Source organism: Oncorhynchus mykiss, chromosome 2 (assembly GCF_013265735.2).
Source record: "Oncorhynchus mykiss isolate Arlee chromosome 2, USDA_OmykA_1.1, whole genome shotgun sequence".
Classification (NCBI taxonomy): Eukaryota; Metazoa; Chordata; class Actinopteri; order Salmoniformes; family Salmonidae; genus Oncorhynchus; species Oncorhynchus mykiss.
This window is the reverse complement of record NC_048566.1, coordinates 12144628-12164058: the sequence shown is the minus strand read 5'-3', so window position 1 is coordinate 12164058 and position 19431 is coordinate 12144628. Positions and strand designations below refer to the sequence as shown.

Genomic DNA, 19431 nt, shown 5'->3' with positions numbered 1-19431 from the left:
TCAGTGAGACACAGACATGTCTATAGGAGGACATTACTACTCAGACCTACTGAATCTGCTCTCTCTCTCTCTCCTTGGTTTCTCTCTCTCTCTCTCTCTGCGTCTCTCTCTGTGTCTCTCTCTCTCCTTGGTTTATCTCTCTCCTTGGTTTATCTCTCTCTCGCTCTCTCTCTCTCTCTCTCTCTCTCTGTCTCTCTCTCTCTCTCTGTGTGTCTGTCTGTCTCTCTCTCTCTTTGTCTCGCTTTCTCTCTCTCTCTCTCTCTCTCTGTCTCTCTCTCTCTCTCTTTCTCTCTCTCTCTCTCTCTGATTTTCTGGTGTTTAAAGTGAAGTATTACAGCTCTCCTGGGCCTTGTTCTGTGAGATCCCAAAGAGATGTTGACTTTGTTTATCAACCATGTTTCCCCCCTCTCCCTCTGTGTGTGTGTGGTGTGTGGGTGCGTGTGTGTGTGTGACCAGTTGACAGAGATGCAGACGGAGAGCAGTTACTACAGTCCTCAGAAGATGAAGAGCAGGGAGGGGCTCTGTCTGGAGCAGGAGGGCATCACCATGGAGGTAACGACCCTTCTGGCTCTGCTCTGTTCGACATTACACACAGAGACACAGAGACACACACAGAGACACACACAGAGACACACACAGAGACACACACAGAGACAGAGACACACAGAGACACACACAGGGACAGAGACACACACAGGGACAGAGACACACACAGGGACAGAGACACACACACAGACACAGAGACACACACAGGGACAGAGACACACAGGGACACACAGAGACAGAGACACACACAGAGACACAGAGACACACACAAGGACAGAGACACACAGAGACACAGAGACACACACAGAGACACACACAGAGACAGAGACACACAGGGACACACAGAGAGAGACACCGACAGTACTCTCTGTGGAGAAAGAGGGCATCACTATCGAGGAAGGAACCCTTCTGTCCATAGAAATAGGATTACTAGAACAGGGATCCCCACTGAAGCCCATGTTATTTTCTATATGTCCTATGTGTATGCTATTTAACCCCATTACACAGTATGGAGATGGTTCTAACTGAACAACTATATCATGCATATACATTACCCTGGTATATAACAGACTATCATATACATTACCCTGGTATATAACAGACTATCATATACATTACCCTGGTATAGAACAGACTATCATATACATTACCCTGGTATAGAACAGACTATCATATACATTACCCTGGTATATAACAGACTACTATCATATACATTACCCTCGTATATAACAGACTATCATATACATTACCCTCGTATATAACAGACTATCATATACATTACCCTGGTACATAACAGACTGTAATATCATATACATTACCTTGGTATATAACAGACTATCATATACATTACCCTGGTATATAACAGACTACTAGCATATACATTACCCTGGTATATAACAGACTACTATCATATACATTCCCCTGGTATATAACAGACTATCATATACATTACCCTGGTATATAACAGACTATCATATACATTACCCTGGTATATAACAGACTATCATATACATTACCCTGGTATATAACAGACTGTAATATCATATACATTACCCTGGAATATAACAGACTATCATATACATTACCCTGGTATATAACAGACTATCATATACATTACCCTGGCATATAACAGACTATCATATACATTACCGTGGTATATAACAGACTATCATATACATTACCCTCGTATATAACAGACTGTAATATCATATACATTACCCTGGTATATAACAGACTATCATATACATTACCCTGGTATATAACAGACTATCATATACATTACCCTGGTATATAACAGACTATCATATACATTACCCTGGTATATAACAGACTATCATATACATTACCCTGGTATATAACAGACTATCATATACATTACCCTGGTATATAACAGACTACTATCATATACATTACCCTGGTATATAACAGACTACTATCATATACATTCCCCTGGTATATAACAGACTATCATATACATTACCCTGGTATATAACAGACTACTATCATATACATTACCCTGGTATATAACAGACTACTATCATATACATTACCCTGGTATATAACAGACTATCATATACATTACCCTGGTATATAACAGACTATCATATACATGACCCTGGTATATAACAGACTATCATATACATTACCCTGGTATATAACAGACTGTAATATCATATACATTACCCTGGTATATAACAGACTATCATATACATTACCCTGGTATATAACAGACTATCATATACATTACCCTGGTATATAACAGACTATCATATACATTACCGTGGTATATAACAGACTATCATATACATTACCTTGGTATATAACAGACTATCATATACATTACCCTGGTATATAACAGACTATCATATACATTACCCTGGTATATAACAGACTATCCTATACATTACCCTGGTATATAACAGACTGTAATATCATATACATTACCCTGGTATATAACAGACTATCATATACATTACCCTGGTATATAACAGACTATCATATACATTACCCTGGTATATAACAGACTATCATAAACATTACCCTGGTATATAACAGACTATAAAATACATTACCATGGTATATTACAGACTGTAATATCATATAGATTACCCTGGTATATAACAGACTGTACTATCATATACATTACCCTGGTATATAAGACTATAATATCATATACATTACCCTGGTATATAACAGGCTATACTATCATATACATTACCGTGGTATATAACAGACTATCTTATACATTACCCTGGTATATAACATACTATCATATACATTACCCTGGTATATAACATACTGTAATATCATATACATTACCCTGGTATATAACAGACTGTAATATCATATACATTACATTGGTATATAACAGACTATCATATACATTACCCTGGTACATAACATACTGTAATATCATATACATTACATTGGTATATAACAGACTATCATATACATTACCCTGGTATATAACAGACTACTATCATATACATTACCTTGGTATATAACAGACTATCATATACATTACCCTGGTACATAACATACTGTAATATCATATACATTACCTTGGTATATAACAGACTATCATATACATTACCCTGGTACATAACAGACTGTAATATCATATACATTACCTTGGTATATAACAGACTATCATATACATTACCCTGGTATATAACAGACTATCATATACATTACCCTGGTATATAACAGGCTATCATATACATTACCCTGGTATATAACAGGCTATCATATACATTACCCTGGTATATAACAGACTATCATATACATTACCCTGTTACATAACAGACTGTAATATCATATACATTACCTTGGTATATAACAGACTATCATATACATTACCCTGGTATATAACAGACTATCATATACATTACCCTGGTATATAACAGACTATCATATACATTACCGTGGTATATAACAGACTGTAATCTCATCCCTCACTGTGACTACACTATAACAGACTGTAATCTCATCCCTCACTATAACAGACTGTAATCTCATCCCTCACTGTGACTACACTATAACAGACTGTAATCTCATCCCTCACTATAACAGACTGTAATCTCATCCCTCACTGTGACTACACTATAACAGACTGTAGTGTCGTCCCTCACTGTGACTACACTATAACAGACTGTAATCTCATCCCTCACTATAACAGACTGTAATCTCATCCCTCACTGTGACTACACTATAACAGACTGTAATCTCATCCCTCACTGTAACATACAATAACAGACTGTAATCTCATCCCTCACTATAACAGACTGTAATCTCATCCCTCACTGTGACTACACTATAACAGACTGTAATCTCGTCCCTCACTGTGACTACACTATAACAGACTGTAATCTCATCCCTCACTATAACATACTGTAATCTCATCCCTCACTGTGACTACACTATAACAGACTGTACTGTCGTCCCTCACTGTGACTACACTATAACAGACTGTAATCTCATCCCTCACTATAACAGACTGTAATCTCATCCCTCACTATAACAGACTGTAATCTCATCCCTCACTCTAACAGACTGTAATCTCATCCCTCACTATAACAGACTGTAATCTCATCCCTCACTATAACAGATTGTAATCTCATCCCTCACTATAACAGACTGTAATCTCATCCCTCACTCTAACAGACTGTAATCTCATCCCTCACTATAACAGACTGTAATCTCATCCCTCACTATAACAGACTGTAATCTCATCCCTCACTATAACAGATTGTTATCTCATCCCTCACTATAACAGACTGTAATCTCATCCCTCACTATAACAGATTGTAATCTCATCCCTCACTATAACAGACTGTAATCTCATCCCTCACTATAACAGACTGTAATCTCATCCCTCACTATAACAGATTGTAATCTCATCCCTCACTATAACAGACTGTAATCTCATCCCTCACTATAACAGACTGTAATCTCATCCCTCTGACCGTTCAGCTGTCGGTCCTTTATAAGCCTGTGTGGTTATTCATCACATTTAAAGAGAGGCAGACACTCTTGGACCGAGGGGTGTTTTTAATTCTCTCTCTCTCAGTACGTTCATAAACTCTCTCCGGGCCACTCATCTAATCCAGTGGAATTCACAGCTCAGGACCAGACCTCGGCCCAGAATTCACAGCTCAGGACCAGACCTCGGCCCAGATCCTTGATCCCTGTTCCCCTCGGCGTTAAAAATATTTTTATACCTTATTCTCTGGGATACTGATTTCCTGGGTCTCTGGCCGGTCTCCCAAAGTAATGGAACAGATAGGAGGGGGGTGGGGAATGGTTAAACGGGGAACGAGGAGGGCCGTGGAGGCAGGGAGAGGAGAGGAGAATGGTTAAACAGGGAAAGAGGAGGAGGAGGGCTTGGAAGCAGGGAGAGGAGAATGGTTAAACAGGGAACGAGGAGGAGGAGGGCTTGGAAGCAGGGAGAGGAGAGGAGAATGGTTAAACAGGGAACGAGGAGGAGGAGGGCCGTGGAAGCAGGGAGAGGAGAGGAGAATGGTTAAACAGGGAACAAGGAGGAGGAGGGCCGTGGAAGCAGGGAGAGGAGAGGAGAATGGTTAAACAGGGAACGAGGAGGAGGAGGGCCGTGGAAGCAGGGAGAGGAGAATGGTTAAGCAGGGAACGAGGAGGAGGAGGGCTTGGAAGCAGGGAGAGGAGAGGAGAATGGTTAAACAGGGAACGAGGAGGGCTTGGAAGCAGGGAGAGGAGAGGAGAATGGTTAAACAGGGAACGAGGAGGAGGAGGGCCGTGGAGGCAGGGAGAGGAGAGGAGAATGGTTAAACAGGGAAAGAGGAGGAGGAGGGCTTGGAAGCAGGGAGAGGAGAGGAGAGGAGAGGAGAATGGTTAAACAGGGAAAGAGGAGGAGGAGGGCTTGGAAGCAGGGAGAGGAGAGGAGAATGGTTAAACAGGGAACGAGGAGGGCTTGGAAGCAGGGAGAGGAGAGGAGAATGGTTAAACAGGGAACGAGGAGGAGGAGGGCCGTGGAGGCAGGGAGAGGAGAGGAGAATGGTTAAACAGGGAAAGAGGAGGAGGAGGGCTTGGAAGCAGGGAGAGGAGAGGAGAGGAGAATGGTTAAACAGGGAAAGAGGAGGAGGAGGGCTTGGAAGCAGGGAGAGGAGAGGAGAGGAGAATGGTTAAACAGGGAAAGAGGAGGAGGAGGGCTTGGAAGCAGGGAGAGGAGAGGAGAGGAGAGGAGAATGGTTAAACAGGGAACGAGGAGGAGGAGGGCCGTGGAAGCAGGGAGAGGAGAGGAGAATGGTTAAACAGGGAACGAGGAGGAGGAGGGCCGTGGAAGCAGGGGGAGGAGAGGAGAATGGTTAAACAGGGAACGAGGAGGAGGAGGGCCGTGGAGGCAGGGAGAGGAGAGGAGAGGAGAATGGTTAAACAGAGAAAGCAGGGCTTGTAATTATTCAAACATTAGGTTTTATTGGTGTGGTTCGGGGGAACCCACGGTAAGCAAGGCGAACCACACTTAGGGTTTCCTCCTAAACGGCACTCTATTCCCTGTTTAGTGCACTACTTTTGACCAAAACCCCTATGGCCCTATGGGCTCTGGTTAAAAATAGTGCACTATATAGGGAATAGGGTGCCATTTGGGCCAGCTGGTGGTTCCAGACTGCTACGGCAGATTGAGAGAGGTGGCCTTCATCTGTCCCAGGTTTTTTATGAAGACCTAATGACGTTGTAACTTCACCGACACCACAGAGTAACACCGCCACACTCTAATCACAGTCAAGAGAGCCTTGTTCACGATCGGCCGATGATACGGGCTCTTAAACCGTGTACCGCAGGTGGTTTCATTCCTTTCTGTGAGTGAATGTCGTTAATTATGGCCTGTGTTGAGACTGCGCTTCTCCACTGTAGGAGAAGGTTCCTCAGTCTAGCTGCATTTTCCCCAGGAGCCCAGTGGTCTGATCACTCTCTGAAGCTCTCCAAACTTCCTCTCCTCTCTTCCTCCTCCTCACCTCTCCTCCTCTCCTCTCCTCTAGGTGCTGATGATGGGGGAACCCTTCTTCGACTGTCAGATCGGCATCGTGGGCGTCCGGGCGCTCTGCCTGAAAGGCATCATGGGAGTGCGGGACTTTGAGGAGAACTTGAACAGACGGGAGGAGGTAAAGAACTAGGCTGATCTTCCTCAACTCTCCTTCCTCAAACCTCCTCTCCTTCCTCCTTCCTCAAACCTCCTATCCTTCCTCAAACCTCCTCTTCTTCCTCAAACCTCCTCTCCTTCCTCAAACCTCCTCTCCTTCCTCACCCTCCTCTCCTTCCTCACCCTCCTCTCCTTCCTCACCCTCCTCTCCTTCCTCACCCTCCTCTCCTTCCTCAACCCTCCTCTCCTTCCTCAACCCTCCTCTCCTTCCTCACCCTCCTCTCCTTCCTCACCCTCCTCTCCTTCCTCACCCTCCTCTCCTTCCCTTCCTCACCATCCTCTCCTTCCTCAATCATCCTCTCCTTCCTCTCCTTCCTCACCATCCTCTCCTTCCTCACCCTCCTCTCCTTCCTCACCATCCTCTCCTTCCTCAACCCTCCTCTCCTTCCTCACCCTCCTCTCCTTCCTCACCCTCCTCTCCTTCCTCAACCCTCCTCTCCTTCCTCAACCCTCCTCTCCTTCCTCTCCTTCCTCACCCTCCTCTCCTTCCTCACCCTCCTCTCTTTCCTCACCCTCCTCTCCTTCCTCACCCTCCTCTCCTTCCTCACCCTCCTCTCCTTCCTCACCCTCCTCTCTTTCCTCACCCTCCTCTCCTTCCTCACCCTCCTCTCCTTCCTCACCCTCCTCTCCTTCCTCACCCTCCTCTCTTTCCTCTTTCCTCACCCTCAACTCCTTCCTCAACCCTCCTCTCCTTCCTCTCCTTCCTCACCCTCCTCTCCTTCCTCACCCTCCTCTCTTTCCTCCTTCTTCAAACCTTCTCTCCTTCTTCCCTTCCTCAACCCTCCTCTCCTTCCTCTCCTCTCCTTCCTCACCCTCCTCTCCTTCCTCACCCTCCTCTCCTTCCTCACCCTCCTCTCTTTCCTCCTTCCTCAAACCTCCTCTCTTTCCTCTTTCCTCACCCTCCTCTCCTTCTTCCCTTCCTCACCCTCCTCTCCCTCCTTCCTCTCCTCTCCTTCCTCACCCTCCTCTCCTTCTTCCCTTCCTCACCCTACTTCCTCTCCTCTCCTTCCTCTCCTGTAACCTTTACCTCAAACTAACATCTCTTACAGTGAACCTGCAGTGTGGTTTGATTGTTGGTTAAAACTATGATCGTGTCAGTGCGTTTCTATACTGTGATTGATTGTCTGTCCTCTCCTCCTCCCAGGATGCAGTGTTCTTCAGCTGTGGAGAGAGTCTGAGCAGTAAAGGCATGACCTACCTGACCAACTCCCTGTTCGACTACCGCTCTCCAGAGAACAACGGGGTCAGAGCAGAGTTCATCCTGGATGCCACCAACCACAAGGTCAGAACTCACACGGGCCTTATCGTGCACAATTATTATCATGGTGTTACACATGACTGACATCTCCTTTATACTGTATCTGACCTACAGTCTTCACATTAAATATCAACCTGTTAGTCCTCATCAACCTGTTAGTCCTCATCAACCTGTTTAGTCCTCATCAACCTGTTAGTCCTCATCACCCTGTTAGTCCTCATCTACCTGTTATAGTCCTCATCAACCTGTTAGTCCTCATCAACCTGTTAGTCCTCATCAACCTGTTAGTCCTCATCAACCTGTTAGTCCTCATCCACCTGTTAGTCCTCATCCACCTGTTAGTCCTCATCCACCTGTTAGTCCTCATCAACCTGTTTAGTCCTCATCAACCTGTTAGTCCTCATCACCCTGTTAGTCCTCATCAACCTGTTAGTCCTCATCAACCTGTTAGGGGAAGCTGTCCTCATCAACCTGTTAGTCCTCATCAACCTGTTAGTCCTCATCAACCTGTTAGTCCTCATCCACCTGTTAGTCCTCATCAACCTGTTAGTCCTCATCCACCTGTTAGTCCTCATCCACCTGTTAGTCCTCATCAACCTGTTAGTCCTCATCAACCTGTTAGTCCTCATCAACCTGTTAGTCCTCATCCACCTGTTAGTCCTCATCAACCTGTTAGTCCTCATCAACCTGTTAGGGGAAGCTGTCCTCATCACCCTGTTAGTCCTCATCAACCTGTTAGTCCTCATCAACCTGTTAGGGGAAGCTGTCCTCATCAACCTGTTAGTCCTCATCACCCTGTTAGTCCTCATCAACCTGTTAGTCCTCATCAACCTGTTAGTCCTCATCACCCTGTTAGTCCTCATCACCCTGTTAGTCCTCATCACCCTGTTAGTCCTCATCAACCTGTTAGTCCTCATCAACCTGTTAGTCCTCATCAACCTGTTAGTCCTCATCAACCTGTTAGGGGAAGCTGTCCTCATCAACCTGTTAGTCCTCATCACCCTGTTAGTCCTCATCAACCTGTTTAGTCCTCATCAACCTGTTTAGTCCTCATCAACCTGTTTAGTCCTCATCAACCTGTTAGTCCTCATCAACCTGTTAGTCCTCATCAACCTGTTAGTCCTCATCAACCTGTTTAGTCCTCATCAACCTGTTAGTCCTCATCAACCTGTTAGTCCTCATCAACCTGTTAGTCCTCATCCACCTGTTTAGCCCTATGCTGACCCCCCCCTGTCCCGTTGTCTGCTCAGGCCTGTTTAGCCCTATGCTGACCCCCCCCTGTCCCGTTGTCTGCTCAGGCCTGTTTAGCCCTATGCTGACCCCCCCCTGTCCCGTTGTCTGCTCAGGCCTGTTTAGCCCTATGCTGACCCCCCCTGTCTCTTCAGGCCTGTTTAGCCCTAAGCTGAACCCCCCCCCCCCCCCCCCCCCCCCGTCCTGTCCTGTCCCATTGTCTCTTCAGGCCTGTTTAGCCCTATGCTGACCCCCCCTGTCTCTTCAGGCCTGTTTAACCCTATGTTGACCCCCCCTGTCTCTTCAGGCCTGTTTAACCCTATGCTGACCCCCCCCTGTCCCATTGTCTCTTCAGGCCTGTTTAGCCCTATGCTGACCCCCCCTGTCTCTTCAGGCCTGTTTAACCCTATGCTGACCCCCCCTGTCTCTTCAGGCCTGTTTAACCCTATGCTGACCTCCTGTCCTGGTCTGTGTTTGACAGGAGACCTACACAGAGATATCAGGCATGCAGCGCTTTGGGGCCTTCTACATGGATTACCTCTACACAGTGGAGACCAGCAGCACCAAGGGTAGTGTCTCATTCCTCAGACCACACACAGCCTCTCTCTCCCTCTCTCTCTGTCTGTGTCTCCCTCTCTCTCTGTCTCTCTCTGTCTCTCTCTGTCTCTCTCTTTCTCTCTCTCTCTCTCTGTCTCTCTCTGTCTCTCTCTGTCTCTCTCTGTCTCTCTCTGTCTCTCTCTCTCTCTCTCTCTGTCTCTCTCTCTCTCTCTCTCTCTCTCTCTCTCTCTCTCTCTCTCTCTCTCTCTCACCCCCCCCCCCCTCTCTCTCATCACCTGGAGGGGATCTGTCACTGTGTTTAGTATGGGACTGACTCGTATTTGACTTTCTCTCCCCGTGAGGCTTGTTCCTCCTGTATTTTACCCGAAACTCTTCAGACAGTGAATACTCTCTGTACCACACAGCTAATTACATGTCAGTCTGACTGACTGGGGCTTTTACATTCTTCTGATTCCTCTTCTCTCAGTGAAAGACTGTTTCTCTCAGTGAAAGACTGTTTCTCTCAGTGAAAGACTGTTTCTCTCAGTGAAAGACTGTTTCTCTCAGTGAAAGACTGTTTCTCTCAGTGAAAGACTGTTTCTCTCAGTGAAAGACTGTTTTTCTCAGTGAAAGACTGTTTCTCTCGGTGAAAGACTGTTTCTCTCGGTGAAAGACTGTTTATCTCGGTGAAAGACTGTTTCTCTCAGTGAAAGACTGTTTCTCTCAGTGAAAGACTGTTTCTATCAGTGAAAGACTGTTTCTCTCTGTGAAAGACTGTTTATCTCGGTGAAAGACTGTTTCTCTCAGTGAAAGACTGTTTCTCTCAGTGAAAGACTGTTTCTCTCAGTGAAAGACTGTTTCTCTCGGTGAAAGGCTGTTTCTCTCAGTGAAAGACTGTTTCTCTCGGTGAAAGACTGTTTCTCTCAGTGAAAGACTGTTTCTCTCGGTGAAAGGCTGTTTCTCTCAGTGAAAGACTGTTTCTCTCGGTGAAAGACTGTTTATCTCGGTGAAAGACTGTTTCTCTCAGTGAAGGACTGTTTCTATCAGTGAAAGACTGTTTCTCTCGGTGAAAGACTGTTTATCTCGGTGAAAGACTGTTTCTATCAGTGAAAGACTGTTTCTCTCGGTGAAAGACTGTTTATCTCGGTGAAAGACTGTTTCTCTCAGTGAAAGACTGTTTCTCTCAGTGAAAGACTGTTTCTCTCAGTGAAAGACTGTTTCTCTCGGTGAAAGACTGTTTCTCTCAGTGAAAGACTGTTTCTCTCGGTGAAAGACTGTTTCTCTCGGTGAAAGACTGTTTATCTCGGTGAAAGACTGTTTCTCTCGGTGAAGGACTGTTTCTATCAGTGAAAGACTGTTTCTCTCAGTGAAAGACTGTTTCTCTCAGTGAAAGACTGTTTCTCTCGGTGAAAGACTGTTTCTCTCGGTGAAAGACTGTTTCTCTCAGTGAAAGACTGTTTCTCTCGGCGAAAGACTGTTTCTCTCAGTGAAAGGCTGTTTCTCTCGGTGAAAGACTGTTTCTCTCAGTGAAAGACTGTTTCTCTCGGTGAAAGACTGTTTCTCTCGGTGAAAGACTGTTTCTCTCAGTGAAAGACTGAAGTTCCCATCAACAGGATGAAGAGTCCCCTCTATCATTTAAAATCAAAACATCTACCTTGTATCATCTGGAGCAGTGGATGGTTTTTAAAACAGTAACACTGACCCACAGTAACATTAACCCACAGTAACATTGACCCACAGTAACATTGACCCACAGTAACATTGACCCACAGTAACATTGACCCACAGTAACATTGACCCACAGTAACATTGACCCACACTAACACTGACCCACAGTAACATTGACCCACAGTAACATTGACCCACAGTAACATTGACCCACAGTAACACTGACCCACAGTAACACTGACCCACAGTAACATTGACCCACAGTAACATTGACCCACAGTAACATTGACCCACAGTAACATTGACCCACAGTAACACTGACCCACAGTAACACTGACCCACACTAACACTGACCCACAGTAACACTGACCCACACTAACACTGACCCACAGTAACATTGACCCACAGTAACACTGACCCACAGTAACACTGACGCACAGTAACATTGACCCACAGTAACACTGACCCACAGTAACACTGACCCACAGTGACATTAACCCACAGTAACACTGACCCACAGTAACATAGACCCACAGTAACATTAACCCACAGTGACATAGACCCACAGTAACACTGACCCACAGTAACACTGACCCACAGTAACACTGACCCACAGTAACACTGACCCACAGTAACACTGACCCACAGTAACATTAACCCACAGTAACACTGACCCACAGTAACATTGACCCACAGTAACATAGGCCCACAGTAACACTGACCCACAGTAACATTGACCCACAGTAACATAGGCCCACAGTAACACTGACCCACAGTAACACTGACCCACAGTAACACTGACCCACAGTAACACTGACCCACAGTAACACTGACCCACAGTAACATTGACCCACAGTAACACTGACCCACAGTAACATTAACCCACAGTAACATTAACCCACAGTAACACTGACCCACAGTAACACTGACCCACAGTAACACTGACCCACAGTAACATTGACCCACAGTAACATTGACCCACAGTAACACTGACCCACAGTAACATTAACCCACAGTAACACTGACCCACAGTAACACTGACCAACAGTAACATTGACCCACATTAACACTGACCCACAGTAACACTGACCCACAGTAACACTGACCAACAGTAACATTGACCCACAGTAACACTGACCCACAGTAACACTGACCCACAGTAACATTGACCCACAGTAACACTGACCCACAGTAACATTAACCCACAGTAACACTGACCCACAGTAACACTGACCCACAGTAACACTGACCCACAGTAACATTGACCCACAGTAACATTGACCCACAGTAACACTGACCCACAGTAACACTGACCCACAGTAACATTAACCCACAGTAACATTGACCCACAGTAACACTGACCCACAGTAACATTGACCCACAGTAAAATTAACCCACAGTAACACTGACCCACAGTAACACTGACCCACAGTAACATTAACCCACAGTAACATTAACCCACAGTAACACTGACCCACAGTAACATTGACCCACAGTAACATTAACCCACAGTAACACTGACCCACAGTAACATTAACCCACAGTAACACTGACCCACAGTAACATTGACCCACAGTAACATTGACCCACAGTAACATTGACCCACAGTAATATTGACCCACAGTAACATTAACCCACAGTAACACTGACCCACAGTAACATTGACCCACAGTAACATTAACCCACAGTAACATTAACCCACAGTAACACTGACCCACAGTAACACTGACCCACAGTAACATTGACCCACAGTAACATTGACCCTCAGTAACATTAACCCACAGTAACACTGACCCACAGTAACATTAACCCACAGTAACACTGACCCACAGTAACACTGACCCACAGTAACACTGACCCACAGTAACACTGACCCACAGTAACATTAACCCACAGTAACACTGACCCACAGTAACATTAACCCACAGTAACACTGACCCACAGTAACACTGACCCACAGTAACACTGACCCACAGTAACACTGACCCACAGTAACATTAACCCACAGTAACATTGACCCACAGTAACACTGACCCACACTAACACTGACCCACACTAACACTGACCCACAGTAACATTGACCCACAGTAATATTAACCCACAGTAACACTGACCCACAGTAACACTGACCCACAGTAACATTAACCCACAGTAACATTGACCCACAGTAACACTGACCCACAGTAACATTGACCCACAGTAACATTAACCCACAGTAACACTGACCCACAGTAACATTAACCCACAGTAACACTGACCCACAGTAACATTGAACCACAGTAACATTGACCCACAGTAACATTGACCCACAGTAACATTAACCCACAGTAACACTGACCCACAGTAACATTGACCCACAGTAACATTAACCCACAGTAACATTGACCCACAGTAACACTGACCCACAGTAACATTGACCCACAGTAACATTGACCCACAGTAACATTGACCCACAGTAACATTGACCCACAGTAACATTAACCCACAGTAACACTGACCCACAGTAACATTGACCCACAGTAACATTAACCCACAGTAACACTGACCCACAGTAACACTGACCCACAGTAACATTGACCCACAGTAACATTAACCCACAGTAACATTGACCCACAGTAACATTAACCCACAGTAACACTGACCCACAGTAACATTAACCCACAGTAACACTGACCCACAGTAACATTGACCCACAGTAACATTAACCCACAGTAACATTGACCCACAGTAACATTAACCCACAGTAACATTGACCCACAGTAACATTAACCCACAGTAACATTAACCCACAGTAACATTAACCCACAGTAACACTGACCCACAGTAACACTGACCCACAGTAACATTGACCCACAGTAACATTGACCCACAGTAACATTAACCCACAGTAACACTGACCCACAGTAACATTAACCCACAGTAACACTGACCCACAGTAACACTGACCCACAGTAACATTGACCCACAGTAACACTGACCCACAGTAACATTAACCCACAGTAACATTAACCCACAGTAACATTAACCCACAGTAACATTGACCCACAGTAACATTAACCCACAGTAACATTAACCCACAGTAACATTAACCCACAGTAACACTGACCCACAGTAACACTGACCCACAGTAACATTGACCCACAGTAACATTGACCCACAGTAACATTGACCCACAGTAACACTGACCCACAGTAACATTAACCCACAGTAACACTGACCCACAGTAACACTGACCCACAGTAACATTGACCCACAGTAACACTGACCCACAGTAACATTAACCCACAGTAACATTAACCCACAGTAACATTGACCCACAGTAACACTGACCCACACTAACACTGACCCACACTAACACTGACCCACAGTAACATTGACCCACAGTAATATTAACCCACAGTAACACTGACCCACAGTAACACTGACCCACAGTAACACTGACCCACAGTAACATTAACCCACAGTAACACTGACCCACAGTAACACTGACCCACAGTAACATTGACCCACAGTAACATTAACCCACAGTAACACTGACCCACAGTAACATTAACCCACAGTAACACTGACCCACAGTAACATTGACCCACAGTAACATTGACCCACAGTAACATTGACCCACAGTAACATTAACCCACAGTAACACTGACCCACAGTAACATTGACCCACAGTAACATTAACCCACAGTAACATTAACCCACAGTAACACTGACCCACAGTAACATTGACCCACAGTAACATTGACCCACAGTAACATTGACCCATAGTAACATTAACCCACAGTAACACTGACCCACAGTAACATTGACCCACAGTAACATTAACCCACAGTAACACTGACCCACAGTAGCACTGACCCACAGTAACATTGACCCACAGTAACATTAACCCACAGTAACATTGACCCACAGTAACATTAACCCACAGTAACACTGACCCACAGTAACACTGACCCACAGTAACACTGACCCACAGTAACACTGACCCACACTAACACTGACCCACAGTAACATTGACCCACAGTAACACTGACCCACAGTAACATTGACCCACAGTAACACTGACCCACAGTAACATTCAGTTCCATAACCCTCCGTTTGGACAGGATTGGGATCTATAGACCTACAGAAGGTCACCCTGTCTAATGTTGGTTTATAGACCATGATACTACTATAGACCATGATACTACTATAGACCATGATACTACTAGACCATGATACTACTATAGACCATGATACTACTATAGACCATGATACTACTATAGACCATGATACTACTATAGACCATGATACTACTATAGACCATGATACTACTATAGACCATGATACTACTATAGACCATGATACTACTATAGACCATGATACTACTATAGACCATGATACTACTATAGACCATGATACTACTATAGACCATGATACTACTATAGACCTTCAGAAGGTCATTCCTTTCTCTTCTTTTCTGCCTCCTTTCATTTCTCTCTCAATCTCTCTAAGACCTCCTTCCTCTTGTGCTCCCTCCCTCCCTTCTCACTCTCTCTGTCCCCCCCCCCGTCTCTCTCTGTTCCCCCCCTGTCTCTCTCTGTCCCCCCCCTGTCTCTCTCTGTCCCCCCCCCTGTCTCTCTCTGTCCCCCCCCCCCCTGTCTCTCTCTGTCCCCCCCCCCCTGTCTCTCTCTGTCCCCCCCCTGTCTCTCTCTGTCCCTCCCCTGTCTCTCTCTGTACCCCCCCCTCCCCCCCTGTCTCTCTCTGTCCCCCCCCCCCCCCCCCCGTCTCTCTCTACATTCCCCCTCCTGCAGCCAGCCCCTGGGTTGTAGTTTCCCCTCCTGTCAGCTCAGATAATCCTCTAAATTAAACTAAACATTGATAGTGTCAGTTTGGACTGTCAGACCCATTGTGATGTGTGGATAAGCGTCGTGGTGTCAGGGGTGGATTAGAGTTGCGTTCATCAGTGTGTAATACTTTCCTTAACGGTGTTCAGCCTCCGGTGATGAGACCATCCGGTGTCGACCGATCAGATTAGTCTCACCGACCGTTGCCACAGGACTGGCGTAAACTTTTTTTTTTTTAGGTTAAAACGTAACTCGATCCTGTTTTTCGAAGTCAAGTTTTCGCAGACTCGCTATTGACTTCACAGAGAAGTAATGTGATGGTTTTGGGAGGGAGGAATGTAACCTAGGCTCCGGTGGGGGGGGGCTACAGAGAAGTAATGTGATGGTTTTGGGAGGGAGGAATGGGAGATAGTTGTAATTCTTTAAATCCCGGCTAATTTCATCGCTCTCCGTCCTTCATCTGATCTAACTGCCACATGGTCTATATTAGTTATCATCCGCCACAGCCAATAGCAACGCAGACAGGGGAGAGGAAGTGACACGTTTAATCTCCAAAATCAAACAGGAATTTGAACCCCCGATTCATTCAGTGGAACAGGAATTCATGTCTGGCCCTGTGAACCCTCTGTGTAAATTCCCTATATAGTACACTACTTTAGATTAGGGCCAAATGGCACCCTGTTCACTATATAGTACACTACTTTAGATTAGGGCCAAATGGCACCCTGTTCCCTATATAGTGCACTACTTTAGATTAGGGCCCAATGGCACCCTGTTCCCTACATAGTACACTACTTTAGAACAGAGTCCTATGGGGAATAGGGAGCCATTTGGGACACAAGCTGTGTGTTCTGACGGTGTTATGTTTGTTCTGCCGGTGTTCTGTGTGTTCTGTGTGTTCTGCCGGTGTTCTCTGTGTTCTGACGGTGTTCTGTGTGTTCTGACGGTGTTCTGACTGTGTTCTGACTGTGTTCTGACAGTGTTCTGTGTGTTCTGCCGGTGTTCTGACGGCGTTCTGTGTGTTCTGACGGTGTTCTGTGTGTTCTGCCGGTGTTCTGACGGTGTTCTGTGTGTTCTGCCGGTGTTCTGCCGGTGTTCTGTGTGTTCTGACGGTGTTCTGTTTGTTCTGACGGTGTTCTGACGGTGTTCTGTGTGTTCTGACGGTGTTCTGCCGGTGTTCTGTGTGTTCTGACGCTGTTCTGTTTGTTCTGACGGTGTTCTGTTTGTTCTGACGGTGTTCTGTTTGTTCTGAAGGTGTTCTGTTTGTTCTGACGGTGTTCTGACGGTGTTCTGTGTGTTCTGACGGTGTTCTGTTTGTTCTGACGGTGTTCTGACGGTGTTCTGTGTGTTCTGACGGTGTTCTGCCGGTGTTCTGTGTGTTCTGACGCTGTTCTGTGTGTTCTGACGGTGTTCTGTTTGTTCTGACGGTGTTCTGCCGGTGTTCTGACAGTGTTCTGCCGGTGTTCTGACTGTATTCTGACGGTGTTCTGTTTGTTCTGATGGTGTTCTGTGTGGTCTGACGGTGTTCTGTGTGTTCTGACGGTGTTCTGTTTGTTCTGACGGTGTTCTGCCGGTGTTCTGACAGTGTTCTGCCGGTGTTCTGACTGTATTCTGACGCTGTTCTGTTTGTTCTGACGGTGTTCTGTTTGTTCTGACGGTGTTCTGTTTGTTCTGAAGGTGTTCTGTTTGTTCTGACGGTGTTCTGACGGTGTTCTGTGTGTTCTGACGGTGTTCTGTTTGTTCTGACGGTGTTCTGACGGTGTTCTGTGTGTTCTGACGGTGTTCTGCCGGTGTTCTGTGTGTTCTGACGCTGTTCTGTGTGTTCTGACGGTGTTCTGTTTGTTCTGACGGTGTTCTGCCGGTGTTCTGACAGTGTTCTGCCGGTGTTCTGACTGTATTCTGACGGTGTTCTGTTTGTTCTGATGGTGTTCTGTGTGGTCTGACGGTGTTCTGTGTGTTCTGACGGTGTTCTGTTTGTTCTGACGGTGTTCTGCCGGTGTTCTGACAGTGTTCTGCCGGTGTTCTGACTGTATTCTGACGGTGTTCTGTTTGTTCTGATGGTGTTCTGACAGTGTTCTGTGTGGTCTGACGGTGTTCTGTTTGTTCTGACGGTGTTCTGTTTGTTCTGACGGTGTTCTGTTTGTTCTGATGGTGTTCTGACTGTGTTCTGTGTGGTCTGACGGTGTTCTGTTTGTTCTGACGGTGTTCTGACGGTGTTCTGTTTGTTCTGACGGTGTTCTGACGGTGTTCTGACTGTGTTCTGACAGTGTTCTGTTTGTTCTGACGGTGTTCTGTGTGTTCTGACGGTGTTCTGTGTGTTCTGACGGTGTTCTGTGTGGTCTGACGGTGTTCTGTGTGTTCTGACGGTGTTCTGTGTGTTCTGACGGTGTTCTGTTTGTTCTGACGGTATTCTGACGGTGTTCTGACGGTGTTCTGCCGGTGTTCTGACTGTATTCTGTGTGTTCTGACTGTATTCTGTGTGTTCTGACGGTGTTCTGTGTGTTCTGACGGTGTTCTGTTTGTTCTGATGGTGTTCTGACGGTGTTCTGTGTGGTCTGACGGTGTTCTGTTTGTTCTGACGGTGTTCTGTTTGTGCTGACGGTGTTCCGTTTGTTCTGACGGTGTTCTGACAGTGTTCTGTTTGTTTTGACGATGTTCTGTTTGTTCAGACGGTGTTCTGACGGTGTTCTGTGTGGTCTGACGGTGTTCTGTTTGTTCTGTGTGTTCTGACGGTGTTCTGTTTGTTCTGACGGTGTTCTGACAGTGTTCTGTGTGTTCTGACGGTGTTCTGTGTGGTCTGACGGTGTTCTGTGTGTTCTGACGATGTTCTGCCGGTGTTCTGACGGTGTTCTGACGGTGTTTTGTGTGTTCTGACGGTGTTCTGTGTGTTCTGCCGGTGTTCTGCCGGTGTTCTGCCGGTGTTCTGCCGGTGTTCTGACGGTGTTCTGACGGTGTTCTGTTTGTTCTGACGGTGTTCTGTTTGTTCTGACGGTGTTCTGTTTGTTCTGACGGTGTTCTGTTTGTTCTGACGGTGTTTTGTTTGTTTTGACGGTGTTCTGACGGTGTTCTGACGGTGTTCTGTTTGTTTTGACAGTGTTCTGACGGTGTTCTGACGGTGTTCTATGGTCTGACGGTGTTCTGTGTGTTCTGACAGTGTTCTGTGTGTTCTGACGGTGTTATGTGTGTTCTGACGC

At 45.9% G+C, this 19431-nt stretch overlaps 1 protein-coding gene across 6 annotated transcripts in view; it reads left to right on the top strand.

The window, feature by feature from the left end:
* The window catches only part of LOC110513475 (vacuolar protein sorting-associated protein 13B), an 818772-nt gene that overhangs the window by 126652 nt on the left and 672689 nt on the right, over nucleotides 1-19431 (top strand). For all 6 annotated transcript variants that reach the window (XM_036938036.1, XM_036938048.1, XM_036938043.1 and 3 more), the window contains exons 9-12: nucleotides 457-552; nucleotides 6558-6680; nucleotides 7863-8000; nucleotides 9688-9775. In XM_036938036.1, coding sequence (XP_036793931.1) covers nucleotides 457-552; nucleotides 6558-6680; nucleotides 7863-8000; nucleotides 9688-9775 — 445 coding nt within the window. The remainder of the gene's footprint in view (nucleotides 1-456; nucleotides 553-6557; nucleotides 6681-7862; nucleotides 8001-9687; nucleotides 9776-19431) is intronic.